General features: G+C 37.6%; 1 protein-coding gene across 4 annotated transcripts in view; it reads right to left on the bottom strand.

Moving 5' to 3' along the window:
- The window catches only part of LOC306986869 (A-kinase anchoring protein 13), an 80,768-nt gene that overhangs the window by 40,439 nt on the left and 17,350 nt on the right, over nucleotides 1-22,979 (bottom strand). For 3 of the 4 annotated variants that reach the window (XM_079590616.1, XM_079590614.1, XM_079590613.1), the window contains exons 2-8: nucleotides 19,436-19,479; nucleotides 16,372-16,528; nucleotides 13,169-13,456; nucleotides 10,209-10,392; nucleotides 8,629-8,833; nucleotides 5,955-7,794; nucleotides 4,820-4,902 (exon numbers count right to left, since the gene is read on the bottom strand). In XM_079590616.1, the coding sequence (XP_079446742.1) occupies nucleotides 4,820-4,902; nucleotides 5,955-7,794; nucleotides 8,629-8,833; nucleotides 10,209-10,392; nucleotides 13,169-13,456; nucleotides 16,372-16,528; nucleotides 19,436-19,468 (2,790 nt within the window). In that variant the 5' untranslated portion in view covers nucleotides 19,469-19,479. The remainder of the gene's footprint in view (nucleotides 1-4,819; nucleotides 4,903-5,954; nucleotides 7,795-8,628; nucleotides 8,834-10,208; nucleotides 10,393-13,168; nucleotides 13,457-16,371; nucleotides 16,529-19,435; nucleotides 19,480-22,979) is intronic. The other variant, XM_079590615.1, reaches the window with a different exon arrangement.

Here is a 22,979-nt window from a genome sequence, read left to right on the forward strand (position 1 = left end):
ATGAGAAAAATAAAAATTTGGCGTGGGACTTAATTTATCAATCAGGAATAACTTGATTTTAGAATTTTAGAAAGTGAACTCTATGACAAAAGGTTGAAAAATAAGAGTGATTGATCACCTCAAAAGAAAAGTAGTTGAGTCATATTTACAAAGACATGTATTGTACTTCTTAAGAATAATGTGCAATGAGGAATCATGTACAATAAAACTGAATTCTGTTTATGTTGACTTAAGGGTATTGAATCAACTGTGCTGAATCAAATTAATTGCCATGTGAGAGGACAGTTACATTTGATTTGAGATACACAAAAGCTTTATGCCGATTACATTGAACACATACAGTTCAATAGCTTATTGAGAACTTAAGGATTTGAGGCAGGAAAGAAGTGACATCTGTGCTAATGGCTATAAGACAGATCAAGCCGCACGTCTTCAGTGCCTGATCAAACTGGCAGATCAGTGCTTCAGGGTATTTGTCTGTTGAACCAAATTAAACGGCTGAAAACAAGCCACACCTTGTGCACACACACACACACACACTCTTCAGACTGTATGACATGAAGTGTGAATGCCAGATGTCTCAACCCAACAAAAGAGCTATGAATCAACAAATAAGACATGACACTGTTTGGGCACACAGAGATTGAAGAACAGCTGACTGCAGAGATTCCCGAATGGGACGCCAAAAGAGCATGTCTATCACATTTAGCAAAAACAGACGCTTTCTATAAGCAGAAACTTAACCTTAGCTTGGAAAAACACTGCAAGTTATTGATACTCTTTGACTCCTATGAAAACCATATACCATTCATAATCAGTACATACAGTATAGGAAAGATCATAAATCTCACGATAAATCTTCTGAAACTCTGAGACGATTTCAATGTGAACTCATCACAATCTTCCAAGATCAACATATCTAATGATTGATGGTGTCCACGTTTATTTTAAAACACTGTATTCTTACAACATATCTCTCAACTTCGCTATTTTATACTATCATCAAAATACAAAATGTACAACTACTGATGTACTCAGCTAAAATAGATATGTTAAGCATTGTAATGTTTGCTAATGAATTATAAAAAAAAAAAACATTACCGCACAAGACTTGTGCTGTGGACCTCAAGTTTAAAACATACAAGTCATAATATATAAAGTCCCAATGCAAGAGCACTGAATGCAAACATTTCAGATCTCCTTACCTTGATTAAAACTACATCCACAGTTCTCTCTCCTTTGGCACACAAACTATACCTCCGCTTGTATCGTTCGTACATCTTTCCAACACGCGCAAAGAGAAACTGTGACACTGAACAAAGCTTATTTCCCACATGAGGTCCTGACAGGCACAATCTCCATGGCTCAAGCGTTTGGAAAAATGAGACGCTCCTAATCTTTCACATCTGTGTGAAGGGCCGGCCCCTTTCCCTCGCTCGCTCATCCCCCACTCCCCCCCCCTCTCTCTCTCTCTCTCTCTCTCTCTCTCTCTCTCTCTCTCCTCTCTCTCTCTCTCTCTCACACAGTCGCATATGCAAACAGTCTCTTTTCCTCTTTCGTTGCGCCTGCCACACCATCCCAACCCTATCGGCTCTTTCTCACACATCTGCACATGGGTCATTCCTGCTATGCAGTGCATTTTCCCCCATGTGTTTTAATATATTGGATCAAATATTATTTACACAATTTATATAGTTTTTCTTTGCAGAGCAGATGCACTGTGAATTTAAACATCTGCTCCTCAAGGAAATGAGTTTAAATTCATGGTCACTTAATTTTGAACCAAACTATACAGATTGTGAATATAATATTTGATTGTTGTCATGCTGCACAGCACCAACTAATATAAAAAACATTCATTTTTATTTTAAGGTTTTATTCTCTAATCAAAGATTATAGCATTAAAAAGCATAGGTTATATCAACTTCCCCTGCTCTTAGTTTTTTAATATCCCATAACTAACAAAAGCCAGTTCCTTGATGATATCATCCTCCAGGAAGTGACATCATTTGGCTAAGAAAACAACAGCGTTAGCATCAGCAAGTATTATAAATGGATTTGAGGAATTGGATTTGTTTTTTGTGAAACAAAACAAGCTGAAAAGTAATTTAACTGTCAATTCATCAATGAGGAAATGGCAAACTTTAGCTCCTAATGTTTTATCCTGTTAATTGAGTTGCCATTGTGTAAATCATCAAGTAACTAAGGTATCTTCGCTTGAGCAGTGTATACTTCTGATATACCCTTTTATAGAAATACTTCCTTAGCATTTTTACCAAGTAAAAAAAAAAAAATACCGCAGAACAAAAATGACCCACATAGTCACCTTTCTCTCTCGGTCACAGTTCCTTCTCTGAATGGAATGATCCCTGCAGGAAAAGCCTGTCCGGTGGGACACACTGATAACAGCCCTGATGCCTTTCTGATTGACACCACCATTGAAACGTTGTCAAAGCTTCTCAGTGTTTCGCGCACCATGTATATACACAATCACAAACACACCCTCTGCCCAGAGGAAACGAGGCAGAGCAACACCTACTAGTGATTTCTTCCATCTGCTCATGATCTCAGTCCAGAGGTGAAAGAAGCAGAAACCGTGGCGTCATGTGTTGCCAGGATGGGGCTGGTTATAATTATCAGGAAAAGGCCTTCAGCACTTGTGGTTCACATAAAAGGGTAACCCCAGCCCCCCATTCCCCCAAACAGTTATAAAGCAACCTGTGGATGAACAGCTGGCCCAGAGGTCACGACATAAAACTGTCAACATCCAACAGGAGAACGGATAATCAACAGCTTTTCTTTTTTTTTCTACAGATCAAACCAAAGCACAGTGACAGCGTTACTTTTTGTGTGTTTTTTTTTAAACATGTACTATTTTTCACCCTATTGTAAGCATTCAAAAATAGCACTCAAAAGTAAGATTTTTTTTTTTTTTTACAAAATTATTACTTTTATTTAGCAAGGACACATTAAACTGATCAAAAGTGATAGTAAATACATTTCCTGAAATAGTTGAAAGCGGTCCGGTTCCGGTAGCAACTTTTAAAGACCCCCTGTGATGAAAATCAAGTTTTTAAAGGTTGTTTATACAGTATGCATATGTGCTGTTTTTAACACGCTTTAAGACAAACCATGTGCATAAATTAACATTTTAATCTTTTCTACAGTTCTCTAATAGTTTTATCTAGAGCCAAATGTGCTTCAGTCAAGCCTTTTCTGTTCTGAGCGCAATGCTTCCCTCTTCCGCTAAAGCGCCACACATTAAGAGCTGCCGATATCACGGTTGTATTAACAACAGAAGCAAAAACAGTGAACAGCAAAATTCATTGATACTTTCTGTGAAACACTGCATAAAATGAGAATACAGCAAATACCATTTATTTTATCTGTCATGTAATTTACTCATATTTGTTGACTATTTTGACTACTGCTGCTCAGATGGAAATTTATAACTATTCCACACACGCGCGCACACACACACACACACACACACACGCAGTTTGCATCTCTACTCTCTGTTCCAGTCCTCTAATTTGAACTCTCACAAAATAAACAAATCCACATTGCTTCTGGACTTCACGCCTCAATGCTACCACATCTAGTGTTTCTGTGACCACTGACACTAAAGCAACTCTTTTACCTTGAATAACAGCAGCACAATCATGTTACGCTGTGTATGCAGCACTTTAGAGTAAACCAAGAAAAATACAAGCCAAAAATAATGTCATCTGGCAGAGAGCATATGGTTGCATATACACTGCTGTCCAAAAGTTTGGGGTAGCTAAAAAATGTGTATGATTTTGAAAGAAGTATCTTATGCTAACCAATGCTGCATTTATTTAATCAAAAATACGGTCAAAATAAATAGCAATATTGTAAACATATTTTTACAATTTAAAATAACCATCTTCAATTTGAATACGTTTTAAAATGTAATTTATTCATGTGATGCAAAGCTGAATTTTCAGCATCATTACTCCAGTGTCACATGATCCTTCAGAAATCATTATAATATGCTTTGTCTTGTTCTCAAGAAACATTTATTATTATTATTGTCAATGTTGAAAACAGTTGTGCTGCTTAATGTTTTTGTGGAAACCGTGATACATTTTTACTTTTTTTTTTCTGTCACTTTGGATCAATTTATTTAATCTTTGCTATATCAATGTATTAATTTATCTTACTTACCCCAACATTTTGAACGGTGCTGTATTTCTGTTCTTTAATCTGCACTGGCTATATACATACCAAGATATTACTGCTTTATGTAACAAGTAAGGCTAAAGATGAAAGGGGAGGACCACATCTGTTATCGGTTACACGTGGGCCCGACACCATGGGGACTCGACCAAAATGCAGTCGAGTAACAGGACATTATGTTTTGTTTTTCATAGAAATATCGCCCCTATTTGGAGCTCGGTGCTCAAAATGATTTACTTCAAAGCAACTGTAAATACTGACTCCTTGCTGAATGTTAGGAACTTGCTGAAGGGATCATAACAAAAAAGTATGAGCTTATTTTGTTTTTTTTAAAAAGGTTTGACTCGTCTTGTTGGGTTTGCCAAGCATCATTAAACAACTTTATAAACAAACGTGGCACATAACAGCCCAGCGTAACAACAGTCATAAGCATCCATCAAAATAAAACAAAAATTAAGTAAAAAAACAAAACAAAAACTGGCAGCCCTAGAATTTTTGCAACCCAACAATCATGGGATGTCATTTAGTCATGTCACAACATACACCCACAACATATTTTATAAGTAAAGTGTAGTAAATTAAATATATAGACTAAAAACACTATATTTTTAGTACTAACCAGTGGTGCATCTTTTGTGTCCATGATATCAGGCCATATTGTCTTCTGAAAGTCCATCTGATCCTCCAAATGTGCATCTGACTCTGTAAGAGAACATTTAGCATTTACAATAACTTTAATCAGTCAGATATTAATTAGAAAATAAGTTAAAGAACAAATAGTACAATAGTTCTTCATGAAAAGTAAAGTTCCTCACCAAGTATTCGTTCACTCAAGAATGGAAAATATGAGTCACTTTTTATTAAGTGATAAATGAACTAAAAACATGTTCAGCACCAACAAATGCACGAACCAAACAGGGATATTTCTGTAAAGTATAAGTCTGGCTATTTCAGTTCAGTTACGTAACCCTGATAAGATAACAATACCCCTTTAAAAATATGGGTGTACCAAATGTACTTTTTCGGTCACTGTGAGAACAGAGAAAAAAGGTCAGGAAATGGATGCTGACCTCGTCTTGTAACTTCACTTCCCTGGACATCCCATAATGACATCACCTGTTGCTAAGCTACATTTTGTTATGTACATATTATATCATGATGAATACGCCCTGTTCTCTCAGGCGTGTGCGTGATGGAGGCGCACAGACTACTTACAATTATTCTGTTGGATCTGAAAGGTATAATTACTTAATTTTGGTTTATTATGGAAGGCGGGTCCTTTTATAGAGACTGTTACGCAATCACACTGCAATATTCGATCAGTGATGAAATTAAACTTGGATCTTGGCAATGGATTTTTGTACATTTCTCCTTGATTCAGAACATTTCATGTTTTGGAGCAACAATTAATGTATTGTACATATCAATAAAAGCATGTATTGTTACAGTATTTTCTGTACTATAAGTCACATATTTGTTATCATCTGAAACATGCTGCAACTTTTATTCCAAAGTACTTACAGTATATAATGCATGCACAAAGTGCACACAGAGGTTTAGCTGAAGTTTAGAGTTTATAATGTTCGTAAGAGTTTAATTTTATATACTGGTATTTTACAAACATGAATGTTATCAAATGTGACTTTTGTTCTCTCAATGCAATTTTGACCCGGTGCAACTTAATCATGTGCTTACTTATTTTCCAGAAAATATGGTATATCATAAATATATCAAATATTTATCATTCAACTCACCTTTCAGTAGGTCTTCTTCACCCACTGTTTGTCCAACCTCGTGCATTGCAGATTCTGCATCTTGAGACATAGGATCTAAGCTTTCCTGGGCTTGTTCGGGACATACAGAAGAATCTATAATGTCATTCTTATGACATACAGAAGAATCTATAATGTCATGCTTCTCAAGTGCCTTAGAGACATGTGAGGCACCTTCTACATGGTCACTGTGGATCAAAACACTCATCAGATCTTCTGTATTGACTGCCAGGCTTTCCTCAGAGATTCCAGACTCATTTGACTTAAATACAACAGGTATGCCTGAGGGATCAACTAGGACTCCCTGATCTCCAGATTCATTTCTATTTACAAAAACGATGCCTGCATTTCCTTCTGAAGACTCGATTTCTGATGTGCCCTGCGTGACCTCATTGTTCAAGGTCATATCCTGCCTGGGATCCTGGGAAGAGTCATCTCGGAGATTCACTTTCTCCGTATCTGCAGGAATCGCGGACTCAAGAACTTCCTCCAGAGTTGCCTGTGCTTCAAAAATGGGTTTGTTCTCCTGGTTCTCTTGGACGTTCTCCATCCCCTCACAGCAGGAACCTAAAATCACCTCAAGTTCTTCAGGTTCTAGGGTGTCCTCACTAGATGCTGTAGGAGATCCAAGTTCTGGTCCAGGCTCAGTTTGTGATATTTCGAATAAACTTAACAGTCTCTGTCCGTCAACCTCACTTCCTTCTTCCACTGCTTCTTCAATGAAAGAAAGAATTGGATTTTCTACAGGCAACATCTCTCGATTTATTTCATGCAGGCATGAAACACTCTCATGTTCAGCAACTGAAGTCCTTGAGGTTGTATCACTAAGTTCCTCCTGTTGGTCGGCATCGGTTTCCGAGTATGGCATTTCTAGAGTCTCCTGAAACTCTTCATTGGCATCTTCTTGATCAGAAGTTCTTGAAGAATCAAGACGTTCTTGATTAACTTCTAAATTACACCGGATATTCTCACAAACGCCTCCCTCAGATCCCTCCAGCTTATAAGTTCCTTTGTCACCAGTTTTATCACGAACGTCTCGGCAAACAAACATTTCATTTTCAAACCAATTTTGGTTCAAGCAATCTAGAGGTGCATCTCCACCTGAGTTTATTTCCGGCAGTTCGTTGCTTTCTTCTCGCACTTCCACTGGTTCTATGGGTTCTCTCCCCCCATCCTCTTCCTCATCATCAGTCTCAGCACCCTGAGAACAAGATTCAACATCCGAACTTTCCGGCGTGTCCAAAGACTGAGTAATTCCCATATCTCCTGCTTCAGCGGTGGGGTTACGCTCAGATAGCTCTTTCTCCTCCAATGCTTTCTCCTCTACAGAGTTGTGTCCTTTTTCCTGACTTTCCCCCGGTGCTTCACAGATTAAGTCGTCCGCTTTATCAGCTTCCTCTTTCTGTTGTCCGCAGGAAGAGGTTCTGTAGGCTATGTTCACAGAATTGCTCTGCAAACCATCACCACTATCTCCAATGTCCCCGGTACTAACTACACCAGCGGTTGAGCTCTCCTCTTGCGCTCTGCAATCAGACTCACTGTTTTCACAAGCACACGCCCGCTTATCTTCACTATTGCCATTGTGTAGGAGAGCCGTGGCAGTTTCACAGCTGAACGAGGGACCTCCGTCACCGTACTGATCCAGGCGGTCATTACATTCTCCTTTGTTTTCTTCTGTGCTAAAAGGAGTGAACCCTCGTTCTCTCGCATCAAGGGAGTCGTGCGGTGCCTCTTCACAAAAGCAAACTCTGGTCTCCAGGCCATGATCACATTCTTGGGCAATGTGCGGAGAATCTGAGCTCTGCTGAAACGCAACTCCTCCCTGAACATGAACAGAGAACAACAGCTTTAGAGTTTTCTCTCTTTCAAGCAGTTTTCGAACTCTACAGTTATGCCAATGCAATGAATAGTAGATCTACAGTTGTTGGAGACTATTTATGGTGGAGGTTGAAATCTGAGGGATATTTCTTGGCAAACAAGTTCCCTTCTGTTGCCTGCATAATAGTATGTATTCATTTAGCAGACATTTCCAAAAAAATCCAACAAATGAGGAAGACAACACAGCAATTCATCCTAAAGAGGCAGTAACATAAGAAGTACAATGTTGTTCAGAGTACAGGCTAAACTATATAAGTTTATATATATCTATATATCTATAAATATCTATATATAGTTTTTAGTATGTAATGAAATTTATTTTAGCCTATTTGCACTTCACTAATAGGAAACATTACATTGTAATGGGTTTGATAGAATAAAGCCATTGAATACTACCTAAACTTTGCATTTATTTGCATACTATTTTTTTTTTCTCTAAAAATATAACGTTGAAAAGAATTCAACTTTGTCTTGCACTTTCAATCATCTTAAGCTGTGACAATTCCAATAAAAATTAACGATATTGTTTTTTTATGAGTTGATCTTTTTGATATGACATTTTTAACTACATGGTTCAAACTGAAGTAACGTTTCCCTTACAATTGCATTATTCTGTCTTTATCAATATATTATCATCAACATCATTCTTCACATTTGCACATATTGCCCTCATCATGCTGAATAATTCTGGAGATTTTCATCACAATCAAAAACTAACTACAGAACTAAAAAAAAGAGAAAAGAAAAGGAAGATTTGCCAACATCTGAAAAAACGGACCTGACTCACGTGCCCCTGACAATGGCAAATGATCAGACTGCGCAGTGCCAGGATGTCAGCCTGCAGGTTGGGTGATGCACCGCCCGACTCGGTGCCCACAGAGAGGGTGTAGGTGTTCAGAGAGGGGTGGTGCTGTACCACGCGATTGCCCGAGGAGGAGACCTGTCTGAGTGTCTCAACGCCATAGTCTGTATCCAAATCCTCCCTAAACCAAAACAAAACATGCCCTCGGATGAACAGGATATGCCCAGACAGTTTCATCACAACATCAAACAGAATAACACTCTGCTGTAATCAAGAAACTCAATATAATTTATAGTTCTTATGGATGTACTTGGTTTGATTTATTTGTTCAAGAGGCAGTGGAGAATGATCCAAATACACAAATCAAGTTATTATACAGCTACATGTGTATTTTGTACTCTTTTGCCATCTCAAGTGTGTAATAATAAGAGGTAATGATTAAAATCTGGGCCTGGAGCATTGACTAATGCTGGGTGGAGTGATTTTTGTCAACCAGGTCACAGGAAAGCAACCGTCACTGCTCTCTGAGGCAGCATGCTTAAGATTAAAGAACAATACCCAATTAGATCGCTTTTATGTCTCAGCAATGAGATTAATAGAGAGCTAATGGAGACATCCTGCTTCTCAGATGTGTCTTGTGTGGAAAAAAATGCCTCTCTATTAGATTAGAAGATGATTTTAGATCGTACTGTGTTCAGTATTTAACAAAATGCCAATTGCAGCAATCAAAAGTCAGAGATGGTTATAAATTCAAAAAATGTTTATAGAATTCATCCAAATATAAATAAAATGAGTTATGATAGCCACATTAAAATGTTATAAATTAACAACTTCATATCTAATTTTTAAGAGAAACAGTGTTATTGGCATTGATATACTATTATAGTTTTTTTGTTTTAATTTAAATTTTAGCTAGTTTTAGTAATTTTGTTGTGTTTTTGTCATTTTTATTGCAGTTTTTGTTATAGTTATTCTAGTACTTCTAATTAAACTAAACGGAAATGAGAAATGCTGCATAGCCAACTAGCTAAAATATGTTTACATTTTGTATATTCTATTTAAAAAATAGAAATGTATTAAATGTTTTTAAATATATTTCTATAAATGTTTATTTTATTTCAAAAGACAACATAACTGTAACCTGTAACTGTAACTGTAAAAAAAAAAAGTTTACTCTGGGCTGTACAATCAAAATGCAAACATGATTTGTTAAGCCATTAACAGCACACCCAAAACGTGAATCCTTCGATAAGCCTAGAGTTACTGACATTGATATTGATGTTGATTTTTTAAATGAATAATACAGTGGTATAAAATAGTCAGTGAGTGTTGAAACAGTCAGCATCAGACAATATCTAACCATCATAACCGCAGTAACAGTTCACTTAGTATACAAACATTCATGTTTTTGACTATTTAACAGTGCGAGGACAATTATTCAACTGTAGATTGGTGCCCATAGAGTTCCCATTCACTCCTGTTCCTTCATCAGTGCAGATTGATGTTGTTTTCATGTGAATAACAGGCTGTGTATGTACTGTAAGTGCATTACTCACTGGCTGAAGAGCTCCAGTAGTGCAGTGTGTCCTCGGCTCTCAGCGATGACCACCGGTGTGGCCCCCTGTTTGTTACACAGGTTGAGGGCCTCTCGGGCCCCTGGCTGCTTGAGGAGAAAACTGGCCACTTTGAGGAGCCCACGACGGGCTGCGAAGTGTAGAAGGGTCTCTTGAGGTTCCAGTCCTGTTAGACAAAAACAATAGTGTTCAGAATGAAACATGGGATGAACATAAACCAGACCTGGATCAGTGTTTGTCTTATCAATATATATCAAAGGCATATCCATAATAACCAATAACTTTATTTGAAGTGTTTTGACACACACACACACATACACGCACGCACGACACCACCTAGCTATGCAAATAAGGACATTCCATATACTTACATTGTTTGTATATACAGCTAGTTATAAATACTATAACTTAGTATTGTCATGATACTGGAATTTTGATACAATACCTTGAAAGATATTGATATTCTATACAATTTTTGATACCACAGGGAAAACTTCAATATAGATATTTTTATTATTAACTATTTTAACTAATTTATTCTTATTTTTTTGTTGATAATTTGGGTAATTTTGTTAAAATATTATAGCCCATGGAGGCGTTATTTGACATTTTTAACCAGAGGAAACCATCAGTAATAAAATAACAACAAATAGCAAGCAATAGCACAAGTATATACAATAGAATAACAAACTAAATAAACATGGCTTTAAGTTTATCAGATGTGTCTAACAGTAGTATTCAGGTAAGAAATACTACAGAAATTAAATAAAGTAGTCAAAATGTAAAATAACCTGGATAGTCTCCATTGTGAAAATTAAATACAGATTAATTTGCATACAGTTAAAGTTACAAAAAGTATTCAGTCAAGAGCAGAGTGTGATTTTCTGTCTTTTGTTCTCTGATTAACATTACAGAGCAGCAGGTTTATTAGGCTGCTGTCACTTTAAGAGCTTATGCACGGATCCAATATACTGTTACACAACATGTGCTTTCTTTCTCAACTATTATGTTCCAAAACTGACTGTGTTTACATGAAAACCCGTCAAGACGTGCATTTTGACATACGTTTGTGTGTATTTGACCATTTAAGCGCAATAAGTCACGAAAAAGAGCTCAACATGGCATTCACACTCTGTTTGAGAGGTGGCTTTATAGCGTGAGCTTTTGAGCAGGTGCAAGCGTGAAACCTGCGGGAATGAGTAAAACTATGCGCAATACTCGCATCAATATTTTTGATAACACTAAATCTAACCCTAACCCACACCTTAACCCTAACAGTAAACCTTCCAGAGTTTTACAATAAAAAAGTGACTAATACAGCAATATACAGCACATAAACCCCATTAGGGCTTATTAATTATTATTATTATGAAATTACAAAATATCTAACAAAAGTGGTGCTTATTACAGAAAAATGAAAGCAGCAACATTTTTAAGCATAATAAAAACCCATCAGACAAGTTTAAGACAAGGAGGTAGTACTGTGATTCAGCAGGCCAAAACAATGGCAGTTAATTAAATATTTAAAAAGATCTGGCAGCTGTAATTAACATCAAACTGTAACTGACCCGTCAACCGTCATGTGACCGCTGTGAACTCAAAGGAACTGTTCTGATTACTTGGAACCTGATCTGGAATGTCATTTAGGGACGTTTATTTGGCTGCAGATATGTGCTCGAGAATATCATCCAGTACATTCTCTTCTACACTGCTGGGCAAAAAATGGACCAAGCCCAAAAATGGCTAAACACTAAGCTTTTAAATGTCTTAACCACAAATTATTGGTCAGGAAATTAGCTAAATTTAAGCAAATGCGCTACTTAAAAAGCTATTGCTGTCTCAGAAAAAAATCAAAGACAGAATTAAGTGTTTGGCAGAATATGGGAAGTTGTGTGTGGAGTGATGAATCACAATGAAACACGAGTTGCATGTTGAGAAATATAATAATAAATGCATTTCTACTATAGTGAAGCATGGAGGAAGAGTGTCATTGTGTGGGAAGCTTTTTTAGCTGCTGGTATTGTTGAGCTATTTCACTGGGAAAAGTAATTAAACTACTCGAACTGTTTGAAGTCATTAACGTTGAGTGGAACAACACTGACTCTTCTTCCTGTAAAAAGCTGTCTGGAAGTTGGGGAAGGCTATTCCGTGCCTATAAAGTTAATTTATCTCCAGTATTTGTGCGATTCTTCCTAATTTCCTGACCAGTGATTTGTGATTAAAATGGTTAAGACCATTGAAAGTAAATATTTTGCCATTTTTGGCTTTATTTTATTTTATTTTGCCAGGAGTGTAAACTTGGAATGAAACCCCAAAAAAGAACAAGGAAAATTTAGAAAATTGAGACAAAATAAGTCATAAGCCAAAAATAACAAAGAATTATAAGCTCTCCAAAATTTAGCAGTTTATATTTTATATATATATATAAGTTTATATTAAATATGGCAGTAAATTGTATTTTTTTATTGGTTTTGTAGAAAATGAAAAATTAAGAATAAGCCTGATGAACTACACAAATGCTGATGCTTAGACGCCCCCTACAGGACCACATCATAACTATTGCTGAGACAATCCTCCCATTTGATAATGTAGATAATCTCCTATTGGATGATGAACACAGATGTCAAACATCTCAACAATTTTGACAATCAGACAACTTCTTAAAGCAAAGGTACTTAATTGACTTATGAAATCAAAACAGCAATGAATGCAAAGGGCTGCAAGTTACATAAACAGTCATCTGGCCTAAACACAGAATTTTCTTTGTCATGATCAGTTAAAGGACAACATATTATGCTGATTTGAGCTCTTGCTAATGACTAATTGCCTTACTTACTTATAGTATTTGCTCATTGTGTATCAGACAATAATACTTCATAGATCTGGTTCAAATAGGGTTGTAAATTCAATCCAACAACTAGCCTCCATTAAGTTGCACTCACGTGTGTTATTCCCCAGCAGGCTCCAGCCAGGGGGCAGCGTGAGATGTCTGAGGGCCAGGGACAGACTCTGGTCCAGCTTTTCGCACTCCTGCAGTGGGATCTGATGCTCGTCCAGTAGTAGAGCCTCTTCCAGTATGTCCGTCTGCCCCACTGTACTCACCAGGAACTGGGCCATGTCGAAGGCCAGGTCCTGCATGAAGTGCAGGTGCTCGGTGGCCAGAGTATGAACGTAACCGTCCCGTCCCGCTGAGCACAGGGTGACCAGCACTGACTCACAGCAGTTATGAGCTGCACAGAGAGGCAAAGATCAAATCAAGACAGCAGTCAAACACATTCATGACAAATAACTAATGTTTATGACTAATAATGGGAAAAGTCTAAAGGATATGGAGGGGGGAAAAGCACAGCAAAAATGGTGTCATTATCAGACATTTTAGTAATTTAGCTGACGTGCATAAATATAAATAAATATAGATAAAAATTAATTTAATTAAACAAACAAGATTTTCAGGTTGGGTACAACTGTCAGTACAAGGCATACAACTCATGTCTGGTTTGTTTACATAATTTACTGTTAAATTACAGTCATTTGTCCAACTAGTAAATGCAACATCTCATTCCTGGCGGTTATCAAAACAATGAGTCTTTACTGCAGTGACAGCTCATACTGAGAGAATAATTACTGCGGCTGAAGCCTGCGGTACATATAAAAATGACAGCCAGGTCTCACCACACAAAGTGGCACATGGTCAACCTCCTGGGAAAAGAGACAAACCCATATTTATGTGCAACAACATTCCCAAGAATTCCAAACATCCTCCTAGTGGTCTGGACTTCTGTTGTGTGTATACCAATCTCTGAATAGTTACAAAATTACTGCTGTTTGTAATGCACACGACTTTGTAATATCTCAACTACCTGACTAAACTGACCTTGACCTTGGATGCATGAAAACCTATTGTAGAAGACCTCCGAAACAAAATTAGGAACCTTTAAAGAGTAACTCAACCCCTGGTCAGAGCCTGACTCCACCCACTGGCAATATTTGAAAAATGCTGGAAAAGTGGGCAGAGCCGATCGGAGGGGCAGGAGGAGGTACACCTGAGACCCGTCTCTCTGTAGGCAAGGGGTGAGCTGGTACCTGCTTAGTACCACAACATCCAATAGGAAAATTCAACTGTAGTAGCCACCGTTCAACCTGAAGATGGCAGCACTCATACGTTTTTACACCATATATTGTAGAATTAAAACACTTTATACCCAAATGTCAACAAATTTACTTGAATCAATGAACAGCATTAATAAAGCCCCAGTCTTACAGATCATTAACTAAAAAATGAACTAAAACCTAGTTGTTTTAGAGTTTAGTTGCCCTTTAAAATAGCAAAAAAGGGCACCTTAAGAATACAAAGGTTTTTGTTGTATGAATAATGTCGACTGATAAACTGTGCTAATTAATTAAGATCTAGTACAGTAGTCAAAATATTTGAAGTGGATAAAAACCTTTCATTAAAGTCACATGAATTTTGAACGATACCTGTTCTTGTCTTAGGACAACTTGATTATCTTTTTGATCCACTTCAAATGCTGACTACTGTATTTAACTATAAAGTAAAAGGTCCATTTTGATCTCATATTGAAAACAAGCCAAACATAAACACTAAAACTGGATTCACAAGTGCCAAACAGGCCTACTGTTTCTCCCAGTAGTCTCCCTCCATCAGCGGTTTGACTCATTTTTAGTTTGACTCAAACACTTAATAGGATCCGGTCAGCAAGCAAACATGTTTTGTTGACACTGGACCAAGTGCTACCACCTCGTGCAGCCAAAAGCTTTCCGCATTGAGAACTTACATTAGGATTAATTCACATAATATGAACTTGGGAAACTACAGATAAAAAAACAGATTATCTATATGTACATGAGAAAAGTACAGAGAGGTGCTCATGTTTCTCAGCAAATAGTGATTTATTTATAAAAAAAATAAAAAAAGGACAGAGGGCAGCATGTTCACCCAATCCATCTTCCCCCAACTGAGTAAACAAAAAAAAAGAGGCAAAAAGTCCCAAAATACACAGTCAGAAGAACACAGACAGTTCAACATTCATCACTAGAACTCAGTGACACCCAGAACAAACACATTCCTCAACTTTAATATCTGGCAATAATTTAATGTGAAACTTAATTTCTGTAATCTATCCGAAATTTGGTGAGTATCATTTTTCAATGCTAAAATAATTTATCGTGTCCCAGTTTATGCAGAGAAAAGTCATTTGTAGCTTGATTTTCATGTAAAGTGTTTTTAAAACTTTGACCTTGCTGCCAGATAGAGTAAGCAGAGATGCATAATATATCAGAACCATATTTCTTATTGACTGATGTTTTTTGTTGTTGTTGTTTTTTAATCGGTATCGCCTGATATTGGATATCTAAATGTTTCCGCCTATTTGATCATTTCAAGATTTAGCTCATCATCTAACACTCAATAAAACGATAGCTAAACATTATGAGGCCATTTACATGACACCATTTTCAACAAAAAACAGGAAACTTTTTATACGTCTTGGCCGTTCATTTACACAACAACAGCATTTTGGAGGCCTGAAAATGCAAACTTTTGAAAACAGGTTTCAAAGTGCAAATTATTGAAACTAATAATGTTATCTTCCTCGTGTAAACTACAAAAAAATATGCATTTGAGAAAACATTGATGTCATGAACATGCATATTACATGTTCAGTCTATAGGCGCTTAGTGTTTCTTTACAAAGTGACATCGCCAACTACTGGACTGACATGAATAATACTGTGTTTTTAGCCGGTTTTGTGGATCAGTGTGAAAAGGGATCGTTTGGACAACATTTTCGTCTGTATTTAAAAAATGCAAAGGAAAAACATGCTGTTTTTATGCATTTTCATTCACATATATATATATTCACATATATGTATATATATTCACAATACTGACCGTTTATTGGAGATTGGCTATCTAATCGCAATATCAATATTTGTGCATTCATAATAATAACTTTGGCTCGACTCGGTATGCTATCTTAGTAATGCTAGTTACTACTAGAGCACCAAATCACAATTTTATAGTAAACTATTCTAAGGCAGGGATTCACAAACTTTTTTGTCAGCCGACAAAAAGTCAAAGTTTGCAGTTGGGATGCAGTTGACTACGATGTCAATAATGCGCTCACCTGGACACACAGCCTGAAGGGTGTCATGGTTAAGCTTCAGTGTGCTGGTTAGATGTCTCTGAGAGGAGCCAGTGAACAACAGGAAGAACTGCACCTCCCCCTGTTCTCCTTCACGGAGCGCCTCATCGCAAAGATGAACTGTTAGCACACACTTGCCCTGCCGCAGAAAAACAGAGAAGTTTGAAATACAAGATTCTTAATATATTATTGTCCAAAAAGATCAATGCCAAACTGATCCAATCCATCACATATTGGAAGTCACTTGAATGAACCTGTTTAATGTGCATTTTCAGCCAACTTGATCATAAAAAATTTACATGATATTTTTAGACACAAGTACGAGTGTGAAATTTGCTTTTAAATGGAATTTGCTATTCTTTCTTTTAAATGGAAGCTTTCATAAATTGTTAACGCAAGAACTCAGTCAAACGCAATGAGAAATAACTGAAGTTGTGGTTGCAACAGGATGTCACACACGTGCTGGTCTGCACAGATTAACACAGATAGCAGTTTGAATTCAACAGCACACGCCCAGATTCTAGGTGAGAAGCATATATCCGCACATCACACTTTCACAGATTAATACACTGAAAAAAAATGCATCTACAAATTCTAACAATATGTTCACTGTTCTGCACAGCAGCCAATTGAACCACCACTGCAAAGACCATGATGAATTTAAATTGGGATTTTATCACATTTCCTATTAGAATAAAAAAATATTTTCTATATAAACAGGACAATTGTATATGAAAATATCACATTGAATAAAGAAAAAATGTAAGCATAATTCTATTCAGCAAGTACACATTATATTGACCAAAAGTGACAGTAAAGACATTTAATATTCTTTTGAACTTTCTGTTTTTCCAAAGAATCCTGACGATAAAAAACAAAAGTCCCATTTGAATTTCATGGCAACTTAAGAAAAAAAAAAAAATTAAACTCACTTTGACCATGAAAAACAAATACAATGGTTCTTTGAAGAATGCAGAAGTCAATGTGCCAATCTTAAGAATCAATAATAAAACTAAGAACTTTCTCTCCAAAACATTTAAGAACATGCATCTATAAAGAACCATAATGTAATCGACTCAAGAACCCGATGAAGTGATTATGCTGAACTTAAAGTCCTACAAAGAACCATTAAAGAACATTGGTTTCAAGTTCTTGCTCATAATGCGTTAAAGCGACAGAGGATATATTCGAGTTTCGATGGAGGCAGAACTATGGCGTGATTGACAATCGGGTAGAATTGGAGAAATCTGAGTCGCATACCGACTTCAGAAACTATTTCAAGAGAGGAAAGATGTCTATGGGAATAAAGACACAATAAGGGGTGTCACACATACTTCTGTACTCAAAACCAGCCTAATCCATCCTCTATCACTATCACCATTGTGTCCATTTATCTCAGTCTTCTGGATAATCTAATATCGTTTCAGCAGTTAATTACAGACGTTAACACAAAGATAAGTGTCTTTGAACACTCATCAGATTTCACAGCACAGGAGGGAAAATCCCTTCTCTTTGTTGACTGTACTCCTACGTGAGATGGCCTTCTTGTGATAGTAACACAATATCAGTCAAACATCCTTCCCATTGCTCTACGCATTTTCTGTTCTTGTAAGGTGCTGACAGTCATATTCCCAGGGAAGAATTCAAACTGGGGTCACCACCAGTCTCCTGAATGACAATTTTATTGACTTTTCCAGAACCATATTTTCAGAAAATGCGGTTGTGAATCCTGAAAATTCACGGGTGTAAGTTGAGTTACAGAATGCGGTTGTCACTCCCGTAAATAACCAAACTGTGAGTGAACGTAACAATACAGGACTGACAACTGTATTCTGCTGCTGTGTGAACGTGGCTGCTTGTGCCTCGCTTCTTTTGCATCGTCTCCATCGTGACACGCCGTTCCTGAAAACACAAAGTTCAACTTCTAGCAAAAACGTGTCTCTAGTCTAGAGCTTGTGTTAAATGTCATGTTTTTCCATTTAAAATGGAAGACGCAGGGTATAGTCCAATGAAAAACAATGCAAGCTCTAGAGAGCTTTTGCATTTTAAATGCAAAAAGGGGTTCTGTGTGAATGGCCCCTAAATCTCAAAGTATACCTTGGTTTTTACGCGTACACGGATCCCGGATTTTCCGGGATCTGTGAGTGCGTTCACACACATCCCGGTAAGATCCCGTAAAGACACGTGACTTCAGGATGAGACGTGTAACGTACGCGTCGAAAACATGTACACTATACGCATCGCGTACCGTTCCACAAAGCTGGCGAATTATCTCAGCTTCCACGCGAATAGTAAGGAGCTCCTGGTCTCTGCTTCGTTCCAGTTTGCAGACATTTTTTCGTTCTTTCTTTGTTGACGACGAACACAAACTTTCTAGAGTCGCGCGTTGGCACGTGCGTCATCACTACGACACACCCCTTACGGCGTTGTTCCTGGCTTTTGTTCACACAGGGCGCGTTCCGGGACTGATCCCGGCAATGTTACTAGGTCCCCAACCCGGGATCGATGCCAGCATTAATCCCGGAACGTGTTTGCGTTCACACAGAAGGCAGTCAGGCAATTTCGCAGCAATTTCCCGGGATCAACGCACTGTGTGAGAGGGGCTTAAGGTACACAGTGTGCATGATGTAAATTGTCATCAGCATAGTATGAGCAAATTGCACAGCCCAAATTTTCTAACCACATGTACTCTGTGAGCTCAGCTGGCAAATGCACCTGTTTTTATTGTTGTTGTTTTTTGCACCAATTTGTTGGCCCACAAGGTGGCAACACTGACTCTGGCCTTTATTTCACAATAAACCAAATAGACGGAAGAAAAACAAACAACTGGACAAGGCAACAACAATAGATTCATGCAACTCTAGTTGAAACAAGTAAATTCTAGACACTAGAACCTTTTAATGAAACTTTCTTGTGCGCATGTGTCTAGCGCCTGTGCAAGTCTGAGATATGATAACATTTGCTGAAATTGCAGCTGGCTAACATTTCAAACTGATTTGACTGAGCAAATAAAGAGGAATGAAAAATAAGCATGGAGGATACTTACATATAACGGGGCTTGACAAGGACAAAGTTTCATGACTCTGGACACTGAAAAGATACACACACAAAAACAGTATGAGGTCAATGCAAACGAACAGTAGATTATCAGATCAACCACAATACTTCTTCTTTGGGCCCAATAATAAAAGAAGGTTTATGGCTCGATAGGTTTGAGCATGAAAATACCCTCAGCATATGTGGAAAAAAATGTAAATTAGCACCTCTACTGAGTGTACAACAGCTGTTAGTTAAATAGCACTTAAGGCCGAAAAAATATTCATGAGTGTGAGTCACACCTTCAGACTCAGCGAGTGCAAGACATGTTCAAATACACTGCTAATTCTCAGGCCTGCAATTAGCAGAAAAGTGATGCGTTTAAATGTTTACAGGAACACCAAGTTCATGGGTGAATCTCACGAAATGTCAAGACAATGATCTCTTCATAATTCACTCAAAAACAACAAAAATCAAAAGAAAGAAATTATATTCAGAACATGCTCATACATGCATGTATATCATACATATTCATACAATAATGCCCTGATGTGTTTCTGTAATCATGAGTTGGAATGGAAATGTCCTTCATTTTAATTTATATAATGCCACAATAAATACAAATACCTCTTTATGGTCCTAAAAAAAATAGGCTTAATTTTCTTCATGCCAACTATCTTTTTTGTTTAGTTTTTTTGGGGTGAAACCAAAGAAACCCACAAGCTGACGTGCAATCCATTGGCCATCCATTCGTTTAATGCATTTTCGGTGCACACTGGTAAATAAAAGCAGCGCTGTTAGATTTAAGGAGGATCAGGTGAAAGGATAAACAGATGACTCTAATAATACCCATCCTAATCCTCTTCTCCAGCGCTCAGTTTGCTCTACCTTCTCTCTTCACACAACCAAAAGAAAGAGTAGTCACTGCACGCACACTTTTTAACATCTCAATCTGCAAATCACTTGATTTTAAAGTAGAAAATATATTTAAAAAAAATTTACTTGAGGAGCAAGATTGAATTAAGTTTCATTTTCGTACTACATTGACAGATTGCCGTTTAGTCTTGTTGTAAGCATAAAACGAAGAGATAGTCAGCATTTGAAGTGAGGTTTATCCCAAAAACATAAAAAGTTATTTGCCAATACGGTAAGCAGTTTAAAGCTAGGGTAGTGAATTTCGTGGGGCTAGCAATAGCAAGCTAGCTTTGAAAGCATAAGATCCCACCCTCCCTTCAGAGCGTCTCCAAAAAACATGAACACGCACAGCCAGAGCAGAGTCTGCAAACCGCCATGAGAGACAGCATTAAATTACGTCATGTCTCAAAGTATATGACACTACAATAATAATGAACGTAAACATCTTACAGAGCTCAGACTTGTACCACCTGACTGCTGCAGATTAATTTCGACAATGATGATGTTGACATAGTAACGCATAAATCTGAGTCTGAGGATGTGAACAGCTAAGAGTAGAACGTCACAGGTTGCCATCTTGTAATTACGGTATTTACGACATGGCGTGAACACAGCATAAGCTCGTTGTTTTGGATCAGGCGGAACTGTAAAGATGGCTGCTGTGTGTTTGCTATGTTCGGTGACTGTCTGTCTTTTTTCGAAAGCTATTTGTCGGCCGTATACTTCAAAGATATCTTAAAGGGGTGGTGGAGTATGATTTCACTTTTCTAACTTTACTTAGTGTGTAATGTTGCTGTTTGAGCATAAACAACATCTGCAAAGTTACAACACTCAAAGTTCAAAGCAAAGGAAGATATTTGCTTTTAAAGAAAAGGACTACAACAAACGGCTGGTAGGAACTACACGACATTCTTCACGGGTTAGTGACATCACCATCCCTAAAATGTACATAAACACGCAGTCCATGTTGAGAAGAGGAAAAGTTGTTGTATAAAGAGTACATTTGTGAGTCAGCTCAAACTTTAGCATCCATCTTTTCACATGCAATAGAAAGTCACTCTGTGTGCATCTCACAACAGTTCCTATACGAGCGATTTAAAGATTACCTTGACAGAATATGCTAATTGAAGATAGTTAACTCCACATCGGCAACATAAATTCATCAACTAACCATTCAGAGACGTCCTGTTGCATTCTACATGTTGTCACTTCTTGAGTCTCTCCATCTTTGTCTGACTCCGTTTTAACATTAAAGGCAGAACAGTTTCTGTCATAGTGTGTCTGTCTGCGTGAGGTAATCGCAGCTGCTAACACACATGCGCTCTTGAAACCCGCCCTCTGCAGCAGCTCATTTGCATTTAAAGGGCCAGGCACAAAACGGTGCGTTTTTGCAAACCCTCAAAAAGTGACAACTTTAACATGCTATATACAAATATCTGTGGGGTATTTTGTGCTAAAACTTCACACCCACACTCTGGGGACATCAGAGATTTATTTTACATCTTGTGAAAAGGGCATTTTACCACCCCTTTAATTTCAGAAAAGTAACCATTTTATAACTCTGGAATGTAATGGTTACTTTACTGAAATGAGGCTGCCTCAATGACATATGCGGGTGACAAATGCAACCTACAGAGGGCGAAATGAAACAGTAGGCCTGTCCAAATACCCACACGTGCAGTCTTTGTTCCTGACCACTTGTCTACTTAAAGGTGCTGTATGGAGTTTTCAGCGGCATCTAGCGGTGATGTTTCAGATTGCAACCAATACGTTTACAAGCGACGTGCTCGTGCTTTCTTTTGTTTTTTATTATTATGTGGAGTTTGTGTTGGAGTCTGTGTTGTGCTAGTCGTTTCCTAGTATTAGCAGACTCCATGTCATAAAGTTGCAGTGTCGTCGCTGTTGAGTGCAAAGTCAGTAGACGAGGCTAGAGGCGAGACGCTCGGGAGCGCGCATGCAGGTCTCAGTCACGTCACTGGATTTCGCGGCAAATCCGACCCGGAGACTTCACATAGAAATAGGAATACTTGCTTTCAGAGGTAATAGCAAAACCCGCCAAGTGGATCATTTTATTGTGAGATTACAACCCCTTCACACAGGTAATAAAAAATGGATTCATTTTAATAGAAAAACTCCATACAGCACCTTTAAATTATGCATTTCCTGTATTTAGCCCAAGTGTTCGAGTGGGTGTGAAGACAGCAACTTTTGATTACCTGTAGGACACATTAATAGTGTTGTGAAAATGCAAGTGTTTACAGAGCTTTGTTTTGATTTTCAATACTTCAGTAGTAGTAACAGACGGCACTATTTAGTAATTGTGGTAAAGATAAAAAGCAGTTGCAAATGTTGTGCAACACTGTTTACTACCAAATTATATGTTATATTAGTTAGATATAACATATAATTTGGTAGTAAACAGTGTTGCACAACATTTGCAACTGATTTTTATCTTTTAATTAGATACAGTGAAATGTTTTTCACGACATCTCGTGATTTCGGGGCACACAAGTTCCTGAACATGATGCATGATGGGATATGCATGACGGGATATGTCTTAAATACCGCTCCGATAGTGGCTGGATCCCAAATGGCACACTCTGGCCTTGTGGACGAGTTCACACTTGGTGAAGTCAGGA

This window comes from Phoxinus phoxinus (assembly GCF_949152265.1).
Source record: "Phoxinus phoxinus genome assembly, chromosome: 2".
Classification (NCBI taxonomy): domain Eukaryota; kingdom Metazoa; phylum Chordata; class Actinopteri; order Cypriniformes; family Leuciscidae; genus Phoxinus; species Phoxinus phoxinus.